Below are 11,707 nucleotides of genomic sequence, written 5' to 3' on the forward strand. Positions count from 1 at the left end.
TATACCTACCAGCCTTCCCTTTCACCCTGATAGGAATATACATTCTCTGGATTCTTGTTATCTCATTTATGAAGTCTTCCCATTTTCCAGCCGTCCCTTTACCTGCGAACATCTACCTCCAATCAGCTTTTGAAAGTTCTTGCCTAATACCGTCAAAATTGGCCTTTCTCCAATTTAGAACTTCAACTTTTAGACCTGGTCTATCCTTTTCCATCACTATTTTGAAACTAATAGAATTATTGTCGCTGGCCCCAAAGTGCTCCCCCACTGACACCTCAGTCACCTGCCCTGCCTTATTTCCCAAGAGTTGGTCTAGTGTTGCACCTTCTCTAGTAGGTACGTCCACATACTGAATCAGAAAATTGTCTTGTACACACTTAAGAAATTCCTTTCCATCTAAACCTTTAACACTATGGCAGTCCCAGTCGATGCTTGGAAAGTTAAAATCCCCAACCATAACTACCCTATTATTCTTACAGATAGCTAAGATCTCTTTACAAGTTTGTTTCTCAATTTCCCTCTGACTATTGGGGGAGTCTATAATACAGTCCCAATAAGGTGATCACCCCTTTCTTATTTTCAGTTCCCTGGATGTATTTCCGGGAATATCTTCCCTCAGGACAGCTGTAATGCTATCCCTTATCAAAAATGCCACTCCCTCTCCTCTCTTGCCTCCCTTTCTATCCTTCCTGTAACATTTGTATCCTGGAACATTAAGCTGCCAATCCTGCACATCCCTGAGCCATGTTACTGTAATTGCTATGATATCCCAGTCCCCTGTTCCTAACCATGCCCTGATCTGTTCTCAACTGTACCAGTCTCCGATTGATCTTTCCTCACTATCTTTCTGGGTCCCACCTTACTAGTTTAAATCCTCCCAAGCAGCTCTAGCAAATTTCCCTGCCAGTATATTAGTCCCCTTCCAATTTAGGTGCAATCCATCCTTCTTGTACCGGTCACTTCTACCCCAAGAGAGATTCCAATGATCCAAAAATGTGAATCCTTCTCCCATACACCAGCTCCTCAGCCATGCATTCATCTGCTCTATCCTCCTGTGCCTGCCCTCACTAGCTCGTAGCACCGGGAATAATCCAGATATTACGACTCTTGAGGAACTCCTTTTTGAATTCCTGCCGAACTCTCTGTAATCTCCCTTCAGAGTCTCAACCTTTTCCCTTCCAATGTCGTTGGTTCCAATGTGGACAATGACCTCCTGCAGGCCCCTTTCCCCCGTGAGAACATTCTGCACCCTCTCTGAGACATCCTTGATCCTGGCACCAGGGAAACAACACACCATTCTGCTTTTTCTCTGCTGGCCACAGAAACGTCTGTCTGTACCTCTGACTACAGAATCCCCTAACACAATTGATCTCTTGGAAGCCGACGTACCCCTCGTTGCATTAGAGCCAGTCTCAATACCAGAAATTTGGCTGTTTGTGCTACGTTCTCCTGAGAACCCATCACCCCTTACATTTTCCAAAACAGCATACCTGTTTGAAATAGGTATATCCACAAAAGACTCCTGCCCTAGGTGCTGTCCTCTCTCACCCTTCTTGGAGTTAACCCGTCTATGTGACTGTATCTCAGACTTTCCCCGCTTCTTATAACTGCCATCCATCACATACTGTTGCTGTTGCAAATTCCTCATCGCTTCTATCTATCTTCCAACCAATCCACTCGATCTGATAAGTTTAGCATCCAACAGCATTTATGGCAGATATAATCCGCAGTAACCCTTAAACTCTCTTTAAAGTCCCACATCTGACAAGAAGTACATATCACTGCAAAGGCCATTTTTGCTCCCTCACAATCTACAGACCCAGAAAATAACACCGTCTTATTCCTCTACACACACTGCCCCAGGTTAAATTAATAATTATGGCTTATATTTTAAGTTTAATCAAGAGACTTATCTCCAAAAACCTATAATCAAGAAAGAATCCACTATACTCACTACTGCAGCCTTTCTCTTGGATAGACCTAAAACAACAATTAACTTATCTGATTCTGAGCTGTGAACTTCGCCCAATAGTTCTTCCAAGATTAGTTGTGAATTTCATTGTTTGTTAATTTTCCCAGATGCACACCGTTGTCCAGTGATACATGAATTCAAACTGCAAAGGCGGTAACTGTGCAGGTTCTCTCTCTCTCTCTCTCTCTCTTTCTCTCTTTCTCTCTCTCTCTCTCTCTCTCTCCCCTGCACTGTCCTCACCATGTGCTTCCTTTATCTGCTACTTCTCCCTTTTAAACTGCTGTTGTTTTGACTTCTTTTCCCCAAAGTTCCAAAACAATGCAACAGCATATAAAACAGTGATTGCTGCTCCTGGAGTTTGAGGAAATCACCTCCAACACCTAAAATACCTCAAAAAAAGGAGCAGCTCTTACAGCCAGAAATTTTTCCTGTCCTCCACCTTGGATTACCCAGAATACTTTTTGTTTAATTGCCCACCACCATTCACAACTGGTATGGCAGGCATGCAGAGCTTATCAGTTTGTTGTGGATTAGTTTAGCTCAGTCTATCACTTGCTGTTTATGCTGTTTGAACAAAAGTAGTCCAGTGTTGTACCTTCACAAGATTAATACCTCATTTTTAGGCATGCCTGGTGCTGCTCCCGGTTTTCCCTCCTGCAATATTAATGGAAGCAGGTTGGTCCCCTGGTCAAAAACAGAAATTGCTAGAGAATGTCAAGAGGTCTAGCAACATCTGTAGAGAGAAAGCAGACTTAAAGTCCAGTGACCCTTCTTCAGAATGACTCAAAACACTTACTCTGCTTTCTTTCCACGCATGCTACTTGACCTGCTAAGTTTCCCCAGCAATTTCTGTTTTTGTTTCAGATTTCCAGCATTTGCTGTTTTGGTTTGATGCTAGTGGCAGAGTGGAGGATATGCTAGGCCATGTGGTTGCAGAGTCTGTTGGAGTACAATCCTGTTGCTGATGACTCTCAGTGCCTCATTAACAGCTAAACCTGTTCAATATCTGTCCCATTTGACATAATGATAGTGCCACAAAGCACAATGTAAAGTCTTATTAATGTGGAGGTGGGACTTCGTTCCTCTTAGGACTATGTGGTCCCTCTGGCTGAGATTGTCACAGACAGATGCAATTACAGTAGGCAGATCGGTCAGGATGAAGTCTGTTTTCCCCTTCTGTTGGTTCCCTCTCCGTTTACAGCAGACCCAGTCTAGCAATTATGACCTGTGGAACTTGACCAGTTCAGCCAGTAGTGGACATTGAAATTCCCCACACAGTATATTTTGTGCACTCTTGCTACCCTCAGTGCTTCCTCCAAGTGTTGCTCAATTTGGAGGAACACTGATTCATCAGCTAATGGAGAATGGTATGTGGTAATCAGTTGAAGGTTTCCTTGTCCATATCTAACCTGATGCCATGGAACCTCATGATGTCTGTACTCACTGTTATTGAGTTAAACATGTGCAAGGAGACAGTGGGTGCAGGTGAAGCTGAAAATGACTGGAAGGTCTTGTAGGACCTCTACCATTTGGTAACTCTGTGTCCCACCCAGAGCCATCCTCAAATGGTCAACTTAGGACCCTTGAGAGCAATGACCTGCAATTGGGAGGAGGTTAAAGGTTGTGAGTGGGAGGGTGGCAATCAGATCTGGGAGTGATGGGACATTAGTGATCAGATCTGTGGAAGGCTAAAGGCTACCTTAAAGGGCGTGCAGAGTACTTCTGTTCTTTCTCCCCTGTAAGGGGTTTTGAAAATCTCGCCCACCATTGGGACTGACAGGTCTGACACCCATTTCACTGCTGAATCACTGCTGAATCCCCTGATCCCTGGGAAACCTAGACAATAGTAGTAAACTTCAAATTTAGTTCCTAGAGCCTGATATAACAATGTCGCTGAGGTGTTTTGTTGCTTCATGATGGAAGACTCAGATGTGCTGATGTCAGACAGTATAGAAGTGGCAGTTTGCGAGTATGCAGGAAGTTCAGGCCTCATTGTAAACATTTCAGTTTTGAAACTTTTCCCAAACCTCATGTCAGGGAATCGCAAATTGTTAAAGGTTGATGAATTGTCATCAGAATTGATATCAACTAATTCTGTAGGACATTTTCGCTATAACTCTTCAGAAGATGATGGTAGACTTCAGTTCCTAATCTATTTTTCTCTTGAGTTCAGCAGTATAGTTTAGATCTGAGATGGCTTGAAAGTATTCTTGATGTATGCATGTGTTTGTGTTCGTTTACAAAACAGCCTTTCTTGTCTTCAAATAACTTCCTATTTTGCTAAGATGAGGGGAATATTTTTTATGGTTTTGTGATTTAGTAAAATTTCTGATTCAAAATTTTAGCCAGTTATGTTGTTTTCAGAGAGATTTTGCCATCATTTTATTTATTTATTTATTTATTTATTTTTAATTGTGTACTAAAATTATTAACATTGTTAACTGTAACTAAAATCATTTCCAAGACAACACCCAGATAAATTGAGACCAAAGAGTTATCCTGCCTTCTCCATGATAACATAGCCTTGTCTATTCAATCCTCAATCTGATCTTTAATTCACGTATCCCACATTTAGAATATCTTCAGCTAACCCCTTGCTGCTTTTTTGCCCCTTCTCCTATTCTGGCCCTTATTAAATAAACATGAATAAACTTCTGAATTGCCATTCCCTGTAGGTGTTACGGCAGCAACTAAAGCCCTGTGTTTTTGCCTTTAAAACAACAATCTTCCAGAATGGGTCCAGAACTTTTTTTGTTCATATAGTCATTGCCGCAGCATAGCCTGGAGCCCACTGATACCTGCGAAAAACCTGACACAGCTGACTCAGAGGGAATTGCTGGAGAATTGGAAATTCCAACTTGGCAATAACCGTATGTTTGGAACTCTCTTAAAATAATACATGAGGTTAGAGATTTTGGAGGATTCCAGTTCACTTTAGCTTCACATCATGCAGGAAAAAAAAGAAAACTTAATGTAATTTCTGTCTAACTATTAAACTAAATCTCGAATTCAGCACTGACTGCACTCCTCCAACTTACACCCCCTGACCTATGACATTCCTGATGGCGCTCACCTAACTCAATCTGACTTGACAACCACTGCCCTGAGCTAACCCTGCTAGGTCCCCCCTCCCCCTCCACTGCTCCCTCCACACTACCCTGACCAGCACTGCACTCTTCTCACCTCATCATGTTCCTTGAAGTGATGCCCCCTTGTCAACCTGACCACCTTCCCTTGAAATAACATCTACCCTTTAAACCTGTGTCAACAGCCATCACCCCTCACCTGTAACTCACCCGACTAGATGTCCAAGTAGATGACAGTAGCTATTGGATATGTTAGCATGGAATGTAGCATACCTACTGCTAAAAAAGGGGGTGGTTTCAAGAATTATCTTTGTCATTGGCTGCAAAGATTTTTTAGATTGTTCTCGGCTGTTTCATAAAAGATTTTGTAAAATGTCCATGGTATTATCGAGACGTAAATATGTACCTAACTGATCTGTATCAGAAATAAGGCCATGATCTCTCAAATATTAACATAAGCCATGAAATAGATATATGCAGCATTAGCAATACTATATAAATGCAACTTTCTTTCTGGTTTGCTTTGAAGTTCCACAAGAGTTAAAGTAACTTTGAGGATTTCCCTACAGCCCAAGGGCAGAACTTCCGCTTGCTCTTTAAAAAGCAAATAACAGACAAGATTTGTGATAAGGACACTGTAAGCTAGAAATACTGCTCCAGCTCCTCAGCTGGGTTTGCACGTTTGTGTGGCCAGCCATATTTTAAGAGATTAGATGTGAACTGGCCTCCACAGGAAACACAGAGCCCATCAGGCAAACCGACCTGCAAATATCCAAGATATTTGTTTTGAAGTTAACCAGATCAGCCTCTTTTCATGACGGTGAGTAAGAGCATAGCTCATGGATGGAATGTAATCGGGAGTGCGGTGTTGGGAAAGCACAGCAGGTCAGGCAGCATCTGAGGAATCCTAATGAAGGGCTTATGCCTGAAACGTCGATTCTCCTGCTCCTCGGATGATGCCTGACCTGCTGTGCTTTTCCAGCATCATACTCTTGACTCTGATCTTCAGCATCTGCAGTCCTCATTTTCTCCTGGATGGAATCTATACCAGCCTGCCTTCAACACACTTTCAGCTCCACCACAGCCCTTGCTGGCTCTTCACACCCAGATGCCAGAAAGGAATCTAAAATTGCTCTTGTAGGTATCTGCCCTATGAAAATTCATGCTATCTGTTGACCCTGCAAAATCTGACAGGGCCAAGAGGAGGGAATAGCAATTTCAGGATACCCTCCGAGATTGTGATTGGAGGGATTTTGGGAAAATTACTATTTACTTGTATATCAGCGTAAGTACGAGGAATGAATTAAGGTCTGTTAGATTGGTTCAATATACTTAGGTTAAATTTAACTATCATGTTTATTGATTTCTCTTCTTGATTGTTCAGTGCTTTGCCTCTTTGGTTATATTTCCACATGTTCTAGCTCTTCATATCTTTTCTGTCACACAGAAGCACATATTTGTTCATGTAGATAGCCAATTATGTCTATCAACTAGGAAGATGGACATTGGGAAGTATGTTCCTGCTTTGGAGAGCTGCGCTGACAGCCCTTCGCACATATGGATCCTAAGAAACTACACTCGCCAAGAAGTTTTCAGGAATATTTTTTACAGCCCAACTGATTATTTTCTTTAAAGTAACACTTAAAAAAAATAGAGGTCAGTAATCATGCTTTGTGAAATTCTATTTTGGTAGTGACTTAGTATTATAGTATAGTACTGATTAGTATAGAGTCATATGTAACTTTTCAATTATATTTTGATTCATATATGGAGTCAGAGATAATCAGGAGTTGTTGATTGGATAAAAATAAAACACCTGGCTACATAATTGAAAAGTTACAATTTTCAATAAAATGTGTTTGCTTTTTAAAATCTTATGACGTGACTACACTTGAGTAGTACTTTATTGGGACTTGAACTATCCAACAGTAATGAAAGATGTTCTACAAATCCAAGCCTTTCTTTTATAATCTATAATAAAAACTCCCAACAATTGTGTACTTGCTAAGCTTTCAATATATTAACGGTCTGATTTTTAAAAGCAAACAATAGATTTTTTTTCTTGAGAATTGACAAGTCAATCATGCTCAACTTTTGAAATCATATTTTAAATGCACTGAAACTTTGATTTTTGAGGATCATTTGTTATGGAGATTAAATGAGTTTTCTTCATTACTAAAGGAATTTCAGCTCTAATGTGTATACTTACTGTGGAAAGTTCCATGTAGTGAATAGTGGATATATTCTTGCAGGTTTGATTCTGAAAAGCTTAAGCATCATCAAAGCTTCTGGAAAGCATAAATAATGAAGCGATCTGAAGGTTACTGTCCCTGTATTTTATGTAAAACACTCATTCAGATAAGTGGAGTGGCAGCAGTGGTTCAGTGGGTAATACACTTGTCTCTGAGTTAGAAAGTTGTGGGTTCCAGTTTCTTTCTAGGGCTTGAGTGCAAAAATAAAAGCTGCCAATGTAATGTAGAAGGTGTTCTGGACTGAAAGAAGAGCAGTATTTAGGATGTGATATTAAATCAAGTCTTTATCTGCTTTCTGTGTGGATGTAAAAATCTTGCAGCACCAATCTGAAGAAAAGTAGAGGATTTATCCCTGAAATCCTGGCTAATATTTATCTCTCAACCTAGATCAAAGAAACTGATTTTCTGGTTATTCTCATATAGCTGTTTGTGGGGGTTTATTGAGAGGAAAAAGTGAGGTCTGCAGATGCTGGAGATCAGAGCTGAAAATGTGTTGCTGGAACAGCGCAGCAGGTCAGGCAGCATCCAGGGAACAGGAGAATCGACGTTTCGGGCATAAGCCCTTTCTGAAGAAGGGCTTATGCCCGAAACGTCGATTCTCCTGTTCCCTGGATGCTGCCTGACCTGCGCTGTTCCAGCAACACATTTTCAGCAGGGGTTTATTGAGAGCATAATTGGCTGCAGTGTTTATTACATTTCAACAGTGGTGCTTCAGAAGTGTATTATCATCTATAAGGCTTTTTGAGATATCCAATGATTATGAAAAGCAGTGTGTAAATGCAAGTCATTTTTCATTTCTCTTTATCTTAATGGCACAGTTGTGTTTGAGCTATATTACAATACCGAAAATCATAAAGTAATCCAAAAATAGAAGAGGAATGATTTCTTATAATGACAATGTCAGTTTACAAATAGGTAGAACTATACAGGGTGCACCAGGACTCTCAAAACAATTGTGATAAAATAGATTAATGTATGGCTGGACAATTACTTTGGAGAAAACATTAAAATCCACACTTCATTTTTCCTTTGCAGTTGTCGATTACAAATCTTATTCTAACTGTATAAAATTACAGTCTCACTGAAGTTATTCTTAATTTTACTGAATGCCGAAGATAATAGAGCTCAATTGTTCCAGGGTCTTTGATGCATTGCTGAAAATCCAATGGAGAGACATTTCAGACATCAGTTAGTCCCAATTTAACCCAAGCTAAGATCCTGGAGTCTGTCAGTTTAAACATTGTTGGGTGCCGCAGGATGACAATTCCTGTCAGCAATTGGTTATTTCCACCAGATCAGCCCATATAACTCATAGTGGATCTGGAGCAGCACCCAAAACAAGTGTTACCTGCAGTGGTTTACAAATACCAATATAATGCAGATATATTAAAAGACATCTGAACCAAATGAAAGGCTTAAGTCTGCAAATATTTCCAAGCTTGTAAAGGACATACTAAAATGATTCAAAGGAGAGATACTTAATGAGGCTGGCAGGAGAATAAACTATATACATGTAGTGTGGAAGCAGGCAGCAGTGACTGTTAGCATTAACATCATGATTCCTGGACAACTTTGTAATGTAGGAACTAGTTTAACAATCTGACAAGATGCTTAGGTAAAGGATGTATCAGCTAAATGCCATGAATGCCTTGTGCCATGCTACTACTATTTTCCCCTCAATGGTCAGTTGCTCCCCTTCAGAGGTTCAGATCAGGTCAGACTAGTTACCTGAAAAATAGATCTTGTGAAATGTACAATGGAAGAACAAATAGATCCCCTGTAAGCATACTCAAAATGATTTTCAGCAATAAACAATTTTATTTACAGAGTAACACTAATGTCCCAAGCCACTTCACAAAATTAAGGAAAAAGTTATGAAAATAATGGATAGCTTAAAAAGCATAACCAGAAACACAACAATACCAGTTTTGAAGAGGATCTCAATAAACTGAGGGCGACGTGGGAAGTTAAAAGGCTTTACTGAAAGAATTCCAGTGAATGAGATGTAGATAATATAAGGAAATGTCCTTATGTATAAAGTTAAAAAATCACACAACACCAGGTTATAGTCCAACAGGTTTAATTGGAAGCATTAGCTTTCGGAGCGCTGCTCTTTCATCAACTGGTTGTGGGATTGTGATGAAGGAGCAGCGCTAGTGAAAGCTAGTGCTTCCAAATAAACCTGTTGGACTATAACCTGGTGTTGTGTGATTTTTAACTTTGTACACCCCAATCCAACATCAGCATCTCCAAATCATTATTTATAATCACCCATTTCAGACCTGTTATGCCAGATTTACGTGGCAGGTGCGACTTGAAGCCAAAACTTCTGGCCCTTTGGTAGCAACACTACCACTGTGTCAATGGAACTAATTTACAAGGTTTTCTTGAATTAACCAAAGAGAGATTTTACTAGCTACTGAAAATGAAAGAAAAACAATAACACACAACACACTCATAAATTCAAAATAAGAAGTACAAAAAATGATACATTAAAAATATACAGCTAAGTCTCTGGATCACTTGTGAGGAGTGAATAATCGAACATCAATTTTGAGGGTCTTGATTTTTAAGATAAGTGCTGAAAATGTGTTGCTGGGAAAGCGCAGCAGGTCAGGAAGGGCTCATGCCCGAAACATTGATTCTCCTAGTCCTTGGATGCTGCCTGACCTGCTGCGCTTTTCCAGCAACACATTTTCAGCTCTGATCTCCAGCATCTGCAGTCCTCACTTTCTCCTTTTAAGATAAGTGATCTTCATTTGTGCTATTTCTTTTGAATTGTCTTGCTAACTAGCTTCTGGGTCTCAAAGTGAGAGCATCATTTACCTGCAAAGTAGGAATGCAGGATAGTAAACATAAGTACCTCAGCCCACCAGCGCACACAGACCAAAGTTGGAACTGGCTTTTAACTTCTGTTCTTGTGGATTTTGAAAGAAAGAAATACAATCATATCTGTCACCCAGACTGAAGTCTTCTCCCACCATGTTCACAGTCTGAGATACTCAAAAGATCTTACGGTTCAGTTTGTAGTATATTTCTCCCCCTTAAGCATTCTTGACACTTTCAGGTATGATATTTTAGATATGGTCTCCAGACAGCCACTTTTAACCACCGTCAAACTTTGGCTAGATCCCTTTTTCAAAGAAGCAGATCTTGAGGGAATGTTTGAGTCATGAAAAGAGATTGTAGACTTGGATTGTTTGCTTTGGAGCAGAGGAGTCTGACGGGGACTTGATCGAGATGTATAAAATTACGAGGGGCTGAGATAGGATAGGTGGAAAGCAACTTTTCTCCTTGGTGAAGGCATCAATGACCAGATGTCATAGATTTAACTGAATTGAATAGAATTAGCCTCATTGTCATTTGCACTTAGTCCATTTCATGGGTGTGGGCTCGAGGACCCAAACTCCATGGAAATCCTGGACTGGACCCACCATGATGCTGAAGAAAATGCTGCATGGAGTCACAGACTGACTGAAGCTACCACAAAGAGATGTAGACTGTCGCTGATGAAAGCAACCACCAAAAGGATTTCCAGGCCGCCGCTGAAGCTGCCTACAGGAATGCCAGGCTGGGCCAGCCTAAACGTGCCACTGGGAAGATGCTGTGGAAGCCTCAAGGAAGCTCGGGCCATTGTAATCCCAGGCCCTTAAAGTGCCTTGTCTGCCAAAGCAACCTGGTCAAAGAACCCACCAGAAAGCCGCCACAAGGATCCACATTGAATTCTCTGCTGCTCCAGCTCCCGGAAACTCCTTCCTCACCCAGAGTCACCAAAAGAAGGCAAGATGAAATGGGTGTTAGAAAAAAATATAAAAGAGAGGGGGAGAAAAGGAAGAATACACCAGGCCTGGTGAAAAGGAGTAGACAGAGCTGAAGCCCAAATATGTCCTCCCCTGCCACCGTCATTTTTTGTGGTAAGGCAAGGATTGAGAGGTTTGGAGGGGATGTGAGGAAATTGTTTTTTTTTACCTAGAAGGTGGTAGGAATCTGGAACTCACTGCCTGTAAGGGTGGTAAAGGCAGAAATTCTCAACATTTCAGAAGTATTTACACATGTGATGCTAAGACACACTGTCGAGAAAGTGAGGACTGCAGATGCTGGAGTACCAGAGTTGAAAAATGTGGTGCTGGAAAAACACAGCAGGCCAGGCAGCATCCGAGGAGCAGGAGAATTGACGTTTCGGGCATAAGCCCTTCTTCAGGAATGATGCTGGTGTGCCAAGCAGGCTGAGATAAAAGGTAGGGGGGAGGTAATTTGGGGAAGGGGCACTGGGAATACGATAGGTGGAAGGAGGTAAGGGTGAGGGTGATAGGCCAGAGAGGGAGTGGGGGCGGAGAGGTCGGGAAGAAGATTGCAGGTCAAGAAGGCGGTGCTGAGTCTGAGGAAGGCGGATGGTA

General features: G+C 41.2%; 1 protein-coding gene across 3 annotated transcripts in view; it reads left to right on the forward strand.

The window, feature by feature from the left end:
* Positions 1 to 11,707, forward strand: part of galnt13 (UDP-N-acetyl-alpha-D-galactosamine:polypeptide N-acetylgalactosaminyltransferase 13) — a 417,261-nt gene that overhangs the window by 368,456 nt on the left and 37,098 nt on the right. For 2 of the 3 annotated variants that reach the window (XM_043693775.1, XM_043693778.1), the window contains one exon: positions 6,506 to 6,714. The exons of the other annotated variant lie outside the window; for it this stretch is intronic. In XM_043693775.1, the coding sequence (XP_043549710.1) occupies positions 6,506 to 6,691 (186 nt within the window). In that variant the 3' untranslated portion in view covers positions 6,692 to 6,714. The remainder of the gene's footprint in view (positions 1 to 6,505; positions 6,715 to 11,707) is intronic. 3 annotated transcript variants of the gene reach the window in all.

Source organism: Chiloscyllium plagiosum, chromosome 7 (genome assembly GCF_004010195.1).
Source record: "Chiloscyllium plagiosum isolate BGI_BamShark_2017 chromosome 7, ASM401019v2, whole genome shotgun sequence".
In the NCBI taxonomy this organism is placed as follows: Eukaryota; Metazoa; Chordata; class Chondrichthyes; order Orectolobiformes; family Hemiscylliidae; genus Chiloscyllium; species Chiloscyllium plagiosum.